The sequence below is a fragment of the Lissotriton vulgaris genome, chromosome 8, assembly GCF_964263255.1.
Source record: "Lissotriton vulgaris chromosome 8, aLisVul1.2, whole genome shotgun sequence".
NCBI classification, from domain to species: domain Eukaryota; kingdom Metazoa; phylum Chordata; class Amphibia; order Caudata; family Salamandridae; genus Lissotriton; species Lissotriton vulgaris.
The window spans coordinates 1,173,659,904-1,173,673,473 of record NC_141696.1 but is presented as its reverse complement, the minus strand read 5'-3'; the positions used below and the strand labels follow the sequence as shown (position 1 = coordinate 1,173,673,473).

General features: G+C 43.3%; 1 protein-coding gene across 1 annotated transcript in view; it reads right to left on the bottom strand.

Moving 5' to 3' along the window:
- The window catches only part of LOC147698447 (serine/threonine-protein kinase Nek3-like), a 172,592-nt gene that overhangs the window by 34,663 nt on the left and 124,359 nt on the right, over positions 1–13,570 (bottom strand). Inside the window, exons 10-11 of the mRNA XM_086935034.1 lie at positions 3,372–3,423; positions 1,610–1,753 (exon numbers count right to left, since the gene is read on the bottom strand). Coding sequence (XP_086791160.1) covers positions 1,610–1,753; positions 3,372–3,423 — 196 coding nt within the window. The remainder of the gene's footprint in view (positions 1–1,609; positions 1,754–3,371; positions 3,424–13,570) is intronic.

Sequence of the window (13,570 nt, the reverse complement as noted above, 5' to 3'; positions counted from 1 at the left end):
GGAAGACATTGCCTGACAGCAGGCTGCTGTATTCCTGTTTGCTGCCAATTTGTGTTGTCCTGACAAGGAAGTTATTACATTTAGAAAGTAGGAAGTAAATTACTGAAGAATAGCATGTAGGGTGGGAAGACTAATGGGGGAAAAGGGGATGAAAGTGCCTGTAACATAGTAAATATGTTTCATAACATCCGATATACTCTTTACTTTAGAAAATGGTTGGCGATTATAGCGCATCATAATACTGATCGTATTGGATGGGGTATATACTGGTGTGGTAAATAGCACTAATTAAAAGTTTAGCATGTCAGAATGAGGCATAACAAGCAGGCTCTGTGTTTACAGCATCAATTACTGAATATTTAACATATTTTTACATCCTTTGTCCCTGTAGGTCCCAATATGTTGTAAAGCTTTTCAGGCAGAAGGTGCCTGGGAAAATTGCAGCAGTACATGAAATCGTGAATAACGTGGAATTCCAATCGGTGAAGAAACTCCCCTTTGTCTATGGATCAGATTTATCCCACTACTTCTAATGAGACCCTTATTGGGAAAAGCAAAATATGTATTTCTCTTGCTATTATTGGATGCAGGGAAGACTTCATTTGGATTAACTGTATCAGGAGTTGAGAGGTCCAAACAAGATATAGCAGGGTAACTGATCTGGGATGGAATTCCCTAAAAGATTAACTACGAGAATGGTATATCCGGAATAGCTGCTCATTAATATATTTCCAAAAATATAATTACCAACATTATGTCCAATACAAAAAGCTTAGGAAACATCTGCGTGGCAGAGTAATTGTGATAAAAACTTATACCAACATGAACTATGGTCTAAAGTTCCCAAAACATCTGTTCATGCTCTGTTCTCATTATTCTAATGCCAGCATTCATGCATTTCTACCTTTATTACAACCAAGGAGGAATTGGCTAGATTCAACCATATATACTTATCTAGTTGTGAAAAATAAATAAATTACACAATTATAATATGTCCTAAATTTGATTTTCAAAAACAAATGTTATCATCATTAGAATGTCACATGTTCACAAACTATATTTGACTTAAGCTAGATAGAAATGAGGGAAAGGTCTATGCAGACTTTAAAACAATAAAGCCTGCTTCTTAATGCTTTTAGTAAAATAAGGCGGATGTGAGATCAGCAAAGTGGCAAAGTAGCACCAAGACTGGCTAAGTAAACATGAACTGGCAAAGCCAATATATTGTTTTTTACACCTATAGGCTTTACCAAAGCTTTTTGCTGATACTGCAACTGGCAGCCACATCATTGCATAGGCGCGTGTATACAAGTTTACGTATAGAAGAGAATGCACCATCATGCATGCCTACGAAATGATGCAACACCATTCTGTTTTTTTATTTTTCCTATACTGATCCAAAACGGTGGACGCCATTTGGATTGGCAATTAAAAAATATTAATTTTACTTGCACAATAGTACATTTTGATATGCGTCTAGGCGTGGCAACAAATGGCAGCTGCCAGGCCCTCTTCCAACAGCCATATGATCAAACTCCGCCTTCATGAAAAAAACAATATTAAATGATTTTCAATGCTTGGGATTAAGCTACCTTTACAAATTACTCACTTTCATTGTCTTGAGATGTACTACTCGACGTGAGAATGGATGCATTTTCAAGGCAATTCAAGACTGTGTTGGGCAACTCATTTCCCCATTTCTTCCGGGCAAAATGTATAACATTTTCATCTTGTACAATGGCTGAATCACCTCCTGATGAAATTACAATAAAAATGTTCACTAAACCGAATACATTAGTTATTTGGAAGTCAGATATACATTTTACTATAATTGTGAATTATTCTAAAGTGTTAATGGAGAAATAAATGCAAATATTATGGCCCTTAGTTAAAGTTATGTGGTAATAGAACAATTTTTGATTCTTTTCGGAATTGCTAATCTGGAGTACAATCCTTCAGAGGGATATTCTTATCTTATTTCTTGTGAGGAAAGAAAGGCATTTGATGGATTGCAATTAAGATTTCGGGCTTACACCATTAATGTTTACTATTACCATTTAACTTTAAGCCAGTGCCTATAGCGTTGATTCAATAAATGAACTCGGATAGGTATCAAAATATACTATATGTTCAGTAGATCAAGGTAGTAAAATGAGGAAGACCCATCAGCTAACATACTTGATGTTTCTTGCGTACTAGAACAACATAATCAATATTATAACCCAACAGATGATCAAAGATGTTAATCATAGGGAATGAGTGAGAAGGAGCATTTACGTAAGCCACACTATGAAATCACCCACTTCATTGTGCTCTTCACTTAGATTTTTGTGAAGGCCGAGAACAGAATTAACAACTTCAATTAAGCGATTTTATAATTTTGCTGATCTTTATCTTAAGAAGGGCATGCTTCACCTTGAACATCTTTGCAGAGGGAGTTTCAGACCTGTCGTGGCCAGCTGAAAACAGTATGACATACCATGATTTGAAATGACACAGGTATGACTAAGTCCCAAACCTGCATTCACTTATTCTTGAGCTTTTTGTTCTCCAGATTAAGCTGTTAGTGTGTTAACTGGTTTACCAAAATCAGAATTCGAAATGCTTATTTTAGATGCCATACTTTGAATCTCAGTTTTCAAAATCATCTCAAGATATACATTTCAAAATCATCCTAATATCCTATTCCCACATATAGGGTAAACAAAACAAGTACTATAATAGATATGCACCCTAGAAGAGACCCTGGATATAGGCCTGGCTTAGATTTAGTTGTATACAGTAAAATATTTGTCAGCAAGAAGTTTACCCAAAAATGTTCAAGGCCACAAGAAACAATGAATTTGGCTGCATGGCCACAAATACATTTCATTGTGGAAGACTTTATGCATTGCTTCATATGATGCCTCCTCATAATTACAACATTCACTATACCAAATAAAATGTCTAATATTAAAATACTCCCAAAATCTCCATGCAACATTTATAATTAGTATATAGTGTGACCTTTTATTAAACTAGAAAAATAAGAACATACAAACATATATATATTTTAGACTGATACAGCAAAATATGCATTGGATGAAATATAAAATAGAAGAGTGATTGAAGTTTCTTAAAAGCCTCCACAAATTTCCTTTTCACTTTTGTCCTATAGAGGTAAAGGCTTCCATTTTAGAGAAATGTAGAGTACTCTGCAATTTGCTATAAGAGAACAAACACAACATAGACAAAGAAGACAAACTGTATAAAATGCAAATCATTTGTAAATGGTGAAAATGTTTATATAAAAAGGACATCAAACCTCTGCAATGATCTAATGTGAAACTTATATTTACATTTTAGGTCACCTAATTTTCTTTGCGAGTTACCTGCAGATCTTTCTGGCTCCTTCCCCAAATGTCCTTGAATATCAGACAATGCCTCAAAATGAAAAACACAGTGATTTGTGGCTCAGGTTTTTCTAACACAGGTAACGCCATATTAATTAAATATAATACTTAGTTCATCATCATGTTTCCTTTATTTCGGTTCCGTGAAACCATAAAGGGTACAATATAAACATTTAATATAAATACAAAGGATATACAAATGAATTTTTAAAGAATAACATTACTCATCAAAAACAGGCTGGTATAACAATTACAGTTCACCAAACCAAGACTCATCATATTTCCAAAACGATAAATATTATAATAAAAAAATTCTTAAAAAAGGAAACATCCTGGTTAAAAAAAGACTTTGATTAAAAAAAAAACATTCACAAAAATGAAAAATATGACATCAGAGGAAATCAGATCAGGGACTATATCATAAATACAATCAACTCACAAGATGACAAATGAGCAAAAAGTAATCCTGGCTATTTAAAAGATAACTTCGACCTAATATGCCATACTGCTGCCAGACATCTTGAAATTGAGTACCCGATACAGTCTCTTATATTGGTTTTACATACTCTTAGGGCTATGTGGCGGTCCCTAAAACCTAAAAGTTTACAAGAAGGAACGGTCCAGTGTGATCAGGGTTTGGCATAGGCCCTGCAGAAAAATAACACATGCTCGACATTCTCATTTGCCAAGCAACCCATCTTGCACATGGTAGATGTGTCTCCCTTTTTCGTCCAACAGCAAGTAAATGTAGCCAGTGGTAAAATACCTAATCTAAATTTTACATAAAGTGCATGCGCAGGGGGATTTATTACCGTATTTAAATATGGCTCGTACTCAAATACACAATTGAACAACAAGGAGTCTACCAAGGTACCTGGAGATGCGACAGAAAGCTTACCTCTGAGAACAAAGTCCCTAAAGGGCATTTCGGGCATCTTGGGGTAATGGGAAAGGGCTGCAGCCAAAAACCTTCCAAGCCAAAGCAAATAACCAAGTTTTTATATGTACAAGCCAAGGTATCTTCCCAACATGGTGGTCATCTAGTGTAACTCTAATGAAATCCCTATAGGGTCCTTAATCCTCATCAGTCTGAAACTTTATCCAATATAAAATAGATCAATCTCCAACTTTGCGAAGCTTAGTCCTAAGGTTTAAATCTAATCTAATTGAGAGCACAGGAGCTCTAGTAGGGAATGTCAGAAAGGTTTTTATAAAAGCATTTTCTGAGTTTTCGAGGGTGCCAAATTTACAATGCCCACACAAGTCTGCCCATACAGGGAGCCCCCGTAGGCTTAGAACTTCTTTATCTCCATGGATTAGGGAAAATGGCAAAAGTAGATGACCTGTTGCCAAATCTCGTAATTGACCCTTGAAAACCATTTTTATATAAACTAAGTATTATAACGTGTCCTCTTCAGTTTAAATGTTTAAGCAAATTTATCTGCAAAGGTAATGCTTGTGAGATATTCCATTTACAGGTCCAGAAAGAAAATAAATATAGTAAAACGTCTGTGTTGTATATGGTGCTCTCCACCTAGCTTTGCGCTCTACAAACATCAATACAATATAGCAGATGATTACCTTTTGGGCCTACATGAATGAACATAGAAGGAGTAGTTTCTGTCCTGTAACTCCAGTTCTGTAGTAGGGGTATCTCTGTTATAGTCATAATCTAGTGAATAGTCCCGCCCATGTGCGTGGACCCCGGAGCAATCAAAAATAATCTCTTAAATTGTCAAAAAATGCAGAAATGCACAGACACTTAAGAGAGAATTTAAAGACAGATAATGCAGCCTATCCACAGGCTACACTGTATTCATAATTTTCAGAATTTTTCTCCTGCTTTCTTCTTTAGAAAATATGCTGCAAGCACGAACCTACTAATACCAATACTAAAACCTGGCGCGTATCAGTTTTTAAAATTCTTTCCGGTACTCTATACGTCCGCACACCAATATTTATACAGAGGGGTTTAATCCATTTTTTCCTTGAAACCACATAAGCTGGACAAAAAAACAGAACATGCGTAATATCCTCCCTCACTTTCTCACTACACATAGTGCATTTGTCATCACCATTTTTACTCCACCTTGCTAAACAACTTTTTAACATCAATGTTCCATATCTAAATTTTCGATATAGTGTTTTAGCTAAAGGTGGGTTTACTTAGTTCAAAAAGGATTCAAAGTAAGGGTCTGCTTTGAACACAAGAAATTCTTTAGTTAAGGAGCCATTTGATATATCATTGGTTCTGTAGTAGGGGATCTCTGTGTATAGTCATAATCTAGTGAATAGTCCCGCCTATGTGCGTGGACCCCGGAGCAATCAAAAATAATCTCTTAAATTGTCAAAAAATGCAGAACTGCACAGACACTTAAGAGGGAATTTAAAGACAGATAATGCAGCCTATCCACAGGCTACACTGTCCAGTACTTCAACTAGAAATTCCACCAAAAATCCACAAACAGCACAGCCTGTCCAGGTTTTTCTAGCCAGAAAAACATGCTTTTACCAGAAAAGCCCTCAGGAATGAGAGAGGAAGGAGTGGTCAGACAAGCCCCATAGGCTGCCATTATGTGGCTCAGAACAGGATACTGTGCCTTTAAGAGAACCTTCCAGAACTCTCTCAGTATCCCAGAATGCACAGCAGGTCCCTTTTACTCTCAGTTCTTTTTGAAGGCTTAACACGCCAGACCTGTAGTATTCCTTTACATGAATATCTCTCTCCACCGGGGAGGAGGGCGGGCACATAGGACTATAACAGAGATACCCCTACTACAGAACTGGAGTTACAGGACAGAAACTACTCCTTCTGTAGTAGGGGATCTCTGTGTATATTCAATCTAGTGAATAGAATGGCAAGCCCATCCCCACACCAAAGCGGCGGTGGAGAGAAGAGAAGTAACACCACTACTGTGCGAACAGATTTCGCAGCGAAGCCTGCCCAACCTGAGCGTCTGCCCTGGCATCAGTGTCCAGACAGTAATGCTTAGCAAAGGTATAGACCGACTTCCAAGTGCCCGCTTTGCAGATCTCTGCAATTGGAACATTACGAAGCAAAGCAGTCGTGGCAGCTTTGCCCCTGGTGGAATGAGCCTTAGGTTTACCCCCTAAGGTCTTATTAGCCTTTTGGTAACACAATTGTATACAGGACACAATCCACCTAGAGATGGACTGTTTAGCGGTAGCAAGACCGGTCCTGACTGATCCATAATTGATAAACAATTGGTCTGACCTACGAATATCTTTGGTTTTATCCAGATAAAATTTCAACACCCTCCTAACATCCAGGGAATGCAAAGACCTTTCCGCTGGAGATGAAGGATTCTGAAAGAAGGTAGGTAACGTTATGGTCTGGTTAACATGGAAATCCGAGATAACCTTTGAAAGAAATTTAGGGTGAGTACGCATAACAACCTTAGCAGCATGAAATACAGTATAAGGTTCTTGGCAACACAACGCCTGAATTTCACTCACCCTGCGGGCCGATGTGATGGCCACGAGGAACGCCGCCTTCCAGGACAGGTGCCCTAACGAAGCCTTATGAATCGGTTCAAAAGGCTCCTTCATCAATCTGGACAGCACCACATTCAATTCCCATGAAGGCGAAGGAAGCCTGACAGGAGGGAATACTTTCTTCAAGCCTTCCAAAAAACCCTTAATCACAGGGACCTGGAAAAAGGAAGCCTGTGAAGGACATTTCCTGTAGGCAGTCAATGCAGCGAGATGAACCTTAATGGAATGGACATTAAGGCCAGACTGCGCCAAATGTAGCAGGTAAGGAAGGATGACATCTTCCTTACAGGTCGTCGGGTCATAGTTCTTGGACTTGCACCAGATACAAAAACGCTTCCACTTGTAAGCATAGGAAGTCCGAGTGGAAGGTCGTTTAGCCTCCTTCAGTATGTCCATACAATCATCAGGTAGATTCAAATGGCCATATTGCACTATTTCAGGACCCATGCCGCCAAACTCAAAGACGAGAGATTGAGGTGCACCATCTGCCCCCCGAATTTCGTGAGAAGGTCCGGCCTGCACGGCAGCCGTATGTGAGGAAGGAGAGACCGGTGAAGCAAGTCCGTGAACCACCACTGTCTGGGCCACTCCGGGGCAATCAGGATCATCCGTGCCCTGGACTGGGACAGCTTGATGAGCACCGCCGGAATCAGGGGAATGGGTGGAAAAGCGTACAGAAAGCTGTTCGACCAGTTGATCCATATCGCATTCCCAAGCGTCCCTTGCTGGTAATACCTGGAGGCGAAGTCTCGGCATTTGCTGTTTTCGGCGGTGGCGAACAGATCTACGTCTGGAGTCCCCCACCTTGCGAAGACTTCTCCTAGTACTTCGTCGTTTATGACCCATTCGTGGTTTTCCTGAATCAGACTGCTCAGTGCGTCTGCCTGAACATTCTGCACACCTGGCAGATGGGTGGCCGTTATCGTCATTCCTCTGGCCACAAGCCAGCGCCAGATCGCCTGCGCCTCCTGTGACAGAGTGCGTGATCTCGAGCCCCCCTGCTTGTTGAGGTAATACATCGTGGTCGTATTGTCCACCTGTACAAGCAGAGAGTTGATCAGGAAGGACGGATGAAAGGCCTTCAGCGCCAAGTGAACAGCTCTGAGTTCCAAGAAATTGATGTGGTACGTGGACTCCGTCAGGGACCACGTTCCTTGAATCTGTAAGTCTCCGGAGTGCGCCCCCCAGCTGTGGAGAGAAGCATCCGTCACTATAGTCTGTGTGGGAATGTCCTTGTGAAAGGGAACCCCTCTGAGGAGGTTCTCCGCCGAACACCACCACTTCAGAGACTGAAAAGCATGCAGATACAGTCGTATCTTGTCGTCCCAAGACCCTCTCCTCTGATCCTCCAAGCACTCCTGCAATGGTTTCATGTGCAGCCGAGCGTGTGGCGTGAGGAAGATACAAGAGGCCATCGACCCCAGTAGAGAAGACACCGTCCTCACTGTTGTAGATGGAGCGGTCATAAGAGCCTGAGCCTTCCGAAAGAGTGATAATTGTCGCTCCTCCGGAGACACGCTTGCTGACAGCGTATTGATGGAGGCTCCCAAGTACTGTATGCACTGGACCTGCGTCGGGACAGACTTGAACATGTTGACGTGTAACCCCAGCTTGTTCAGGAGAACGCACGTGTTCTGGAAGTGCGCTTGAGCTTCTGAGAAGGAGGAGGCCTTGATCAACCAATCGTCCAGGTACGGGCAGATAAACACTTTGTTCTTCCTTAGGTGTGCAGCTACCACTGCCATGCACTTCGAGAATGTTCTGGGCGCAGACTTCAGCCCGAAGGGCAATACTGTGTACTGATAATGATTGGCGCCGACTTGGAATCGTAGGAACTTCCTGTGTTTGTGTGCAATGGGCACATGGAAGTACGCATCCTGTAGGTCTATAGCACACAGCCAGTCTCCCTGTTACAGCTGAGGATAAATCTGATGCAATGACAGCATGCAAAACTTCTCTCTGCGAATCCACTTGTTTGCTTGTCGCAAATCCAGAATGGGCCTGAACTCGTTCTTGTCCTTCTTGCAAATCAGAAAGAATTGGGAGTGCAGACCTCTTCCTCTTTGAGACAGAGGTACGTCTTCTATCGCCCTTTTCATTAACAGGATATCAGCCTCTGCCTGGAGCTCGCGCAGTTGAAACTGCGAGCTGACCAGAGGAATCGCTGGAGGCGGGCTGGTGAACCGAAGACTGTATCCATTGCAAACAATATTCAGCACCCACTTGTCCTGAGTAATTTTTCTCCACTCTGCCAGAAAAAATTGAACGCTTCCCCCCACCGGAGTGGGTAACGGATGTAGGGGAAGTAACCGCTCAGGGTCGTGACCCAGCTAGGCCTTTGTTCGCTGCCGCGGACTGCTGGCCGCCTTTACCCTTCTCGCGCTTCTGGAAGGGCCTCCGGAACTGCTGCTGCTGTTGTTGCTGCTGTCCCGAAGCCTGCCCTCGCCCTCTGCCCTGTGTCCTGAACCGTCTCTGGAACGGGCGGTAGGACTTCTTTTCTTTGAGCTTCTCCAACCCAACAGCCGTCAGGGTTTCGGCCTCTGCTTTCATGCGGGCCATCTCATCGTCCGCATGTTTGCCAATCAGAGTTTCCCCCGAATAGGGCAGATTGGCCACCCGCCGCTGAGCCTCCGGCTTGAGTGATGTGAGCCGAAGCCAAGCATGGCGCCGCTGATCCCATGACAGTACCCATGGGCCGCCAAAAGAGACACATCAGCAGCCGCGCTGATGACCTGGTTCGACACCAGCATCCCCTCCTTCAGGATCTCCTGAAAGTCCCTAGCAGAGCCGCATCGCTAGACGCCTTCATAGCCGTAGATGCCGTCCCACAGGCCTTCCTGCCAGCTGAGTCGATCCATCGGCTCTCCTTATCAGGAGATACAGTAGAAGACGGGGAGGTAGCGTGTTGTTTCCTAGCCGCCGTCACTATGACAGAGTCCGGAATCGGATCTATCCGCAGAAATGCCGGGTCAGAATCCGGAGCCCTGTACTTCTTAAGGAGCCAGCAGGGCGCAGCCTTCATCACCGCGGGGGTGAGGAACAGCTCCTCCGCGGGCTCTACCAATCCTGGTACCAGAGGCAGTAGGGGGCGAGACAAATGTTTCTTATGAAGAGTCTCAAAAATCACGGACGTCATGGGTGTTGGCGCCGTCACCGTGATACCCAACTTTGCTGCACCCCTCAGGAGGACATCCTGGAACGTGCTGATGTTGTCCACCGGAGACACTCTCGTCCCCGGGGATTCCGACAAGGTCGGGGAATAGGTCCTGGTCCTGGAAGAGTCCGTGCGGAACCGTGATCCGCCCCTCCTGTTGCGCCGTCTTGACTTCGTTGATGACCTGTGACGACTCCGCGATCTCCCCCTCCATCCGGAGCGTGATCGCGACCTCCTAGGCTTCGGGCGCTCCGCCGGTTTCACAGGGGTGGGCGACTTAGGCCTGGCTGGGGTCCTTGGCCGAGGGGTCCCCTTAGGAGGAGTCGGATATCGTGGCAGTGAAGCCGTCCTCGGAGGAATCGGAGGAGGCTTATCAGCCGGCAGCTGAGGTTGAGGTTGAGGATGAGGTGGAAGTGGTGGAAGTGGAGGCGGGGTGGGAGCCCGCGGAGGAAGCCCCCTCGGCAAGGGAGGAGGGGGCGTAACCGACTTCTGCCTAGAAGGAGTATACACTTCAGAGTACACCGAGCCCGGTGAACCGCCTTCCTTTCTAGGCTGGGATGTTGGAGAGTCTCCCATAGGCACCTGGCTCCTGCTAGACTGACTCCTGGCGCCAGAACTCCTCCTGCGCCTTCTTGGCGTCGAAGAACGTCGACCCGACAGCGAGCGTCAGCCCCTCGACGACGTGCGTCGTCTCCTCGACGGCGAATGCCTCTCCCTCGACGGCGAATGCCTTCGCCTCGACGGCCACCTCCTTCGCCTCGACGGGGACCTACTTCGCCTTGACGGTGACCTCCTGCGCCTCGATGGCGACCTTCGCCTCGACGGCGATCTCCTCGACGTCAAGGATCCCCTCGACGACGATCTTCTCCTCTTCGCTGACGGCGAACGGCGGTGTCACCTCGACGGCGAGCGCTGACGCCGGGCCACCTCTCAACGTCGATAACTCGACGACGACGAAGACGACAACGATGACGAAATCGTTACCGGAGACTTCGACGGCGGTCTGTTCAGTTCCCTCGACGCCGAGCATCGACGTCGCTTCGACCCAGAGCCCTGGGAAGACGGGGAACACACTGTAGTCATCCATCTCGACACCGTAGTCGGTGCAATCGATGTAGACGGAGAATGGGGACGCCTGCTGGTCTTCCTGCCCCTGGGGAGCCCCCCAGAGGCCTCAGCATGGGCAGAGGAAGCCCTTACAGACCCACCTTGAGCCTTCAGTCTTCTGTCCTCCAGGCCCTGAAGCCTGATCTTCATCCTATCTCTCAGGGTCCTGCTAGAGAAGCCCTGACAAATGTCACACTCCTCTGGGACATGAGATGAGGGAAGGCAGATGATACACACCACGTGTGGGTCCGACTTGGCCTTCTTCCTGGAGCACTCCGGGCATTTGTCAAATAATGCAGGCATATTGACATCAAAGAGTGCACCAAAACACACACAAGGAAGAAAGACCAAAGTACTTCAGAAAAGTACTATAATAACTTGAAAAAAGTAAAAAAAAAAATCACCAATAAACCCTTGAAAAGGGAGAGCTCAATGCTCCAGGGTCCTGCTTGCAGGAGCCGGAAAAAGAACTGAAAGTAAAAGGGACCTGCTGTGCATTCTGGGATACTGAGAGAGTTCTGGAAGGTTCTCTTAAAGGCACAGTATCCTGTTCTGAGCCACATAATGGCAGCCTATGGGGCTTGTCTGTCCACTCCTTCCTCTCTATCATTCCTGAGGGCTTTTCTGGTAAAAGCATGTTTTTCTGGCTAGAAAAACCTGGACAGGCTGTGCTGTTTGTGGATTTTTGGTGGAATTTCTAGTTGAAGTACTGGACAGTGTAGCCTGTGGATAGGCTGCATTATCCGTCTTTAAATTCTCTCTTAAGTGTCTGTGCAGTTCTGCATTTTTTGACAACTTAAGAGATTATTTTTGATTGCTCCGGGGTCCAAGCACATGGGCGGGACTATTCACTAGATTATGACTATACACAGAGATCCCCTACTACAGAACCAATGATATATCAAATGGCTCCTTAACTAAAGAATTTCTTGTGTTCAAAGCAGACCCTTACTTTGAATCCTTTTTGAACTAAGTAAACCCACCTTTAGCTAAAACACTATATCTAAAATTTAGATATGGAACATTGATGTTAAAAAGTTGTTTAGCAAGGTGGAGTAAAAATGGTGATGACAAATGTAATATGTGTAGTGAGAAAGTGAGGGAGGATATTACGCATGTTCTGTATTTTGTCCAGCTTATGTGGTTTCAAGGAAAAAATGGATTAAACTCATCTGTATAAATATTGGTGTGCCGACGTATAGAGTAGCGGAAAGAATTTTAAAAACTGATACGCGCCAGGTATTGGTATTATTAGGTTTGTGCTTGCAGCATATTTTCTAAAGAAGAAAGCAGGAGAAAAATTATGAAAATTATGAATATTATAAATATTGCGAAGATTGATGATATCGCCTGTGTTTTAAGGAATTGATTTTATTGTGCCTTTATAAATTATTTAAGTATGTTTTAAAATATGGTTTTCTCTCCCCTCCGAGATGTACTAATTGTCCGTATCTATGGTTATTTATTGTTCTCAATGATGAAATGGTTTTTATATTGTTGAAATACCCGTCTTGTTTTATATTGTAACTTTTATGATACTTTGTATCGAAATAAAGATTAATAAATAAATAAATATAGCAGATGTCAATGCAAAGTAGGGATGACAGCTACAACTAATTACAATGGAAGTCTGCAATGCCAATGCTGTTTTCTTATTACCGTCTTGTTGAGACTACTAGTCATCTTTAAGATAACTACATCACTACCTAAATATAATAATATAATACATTTAATATCTGAACCTACGAGAGCCATCATGGAGTGTAAAAAGCAGCTCCCCGAGGACAACAGCAAATATAATTATTAAATAAACGTAACTCTTTTCATATTCCTTTCATGTGAAGTATGTTACTGTGTTTGCTCATACATACCATTTAAGATTGCCTGATTATTTAGTTCACTGCTACTTTTCAGATACCATACGTAACTTACAACAAACTTTAATTTAAAAAAGCAGCCAGGCGACTTAGCTCATAATAGGTTTAACAATCTGTAATACACACTTTGTGTAGGGCAATTGTTTATTTCATTTCCACAATGCAGACTGTCTGCATATCTGCACCTGGGAGATTACTCACATCAATGGGAGGTGACTGCGTGTATTAATCATGGCAGTGGGCAGTATCTTAACAAGCATTGACAAAGACAACAGGTCTTGCTATGTTTGTCTATGGACAGCTATATACAATGGCATGAGTGGAAACGAAAGCAACATATACGAAATGATGCAAGGTAGAACAGCTATAATAAAAGGAAAGGAAAGCATGGTTTGTTAAATGTTTTACTGTTATCCATAATTTCTTGTATATAGGAAAACAAGCAGATAAACAGAGTTTAACGGGTACCACGTTATGCTATATTATGTTACAATTATTTATATGGCACTCATTTTTCCATATTA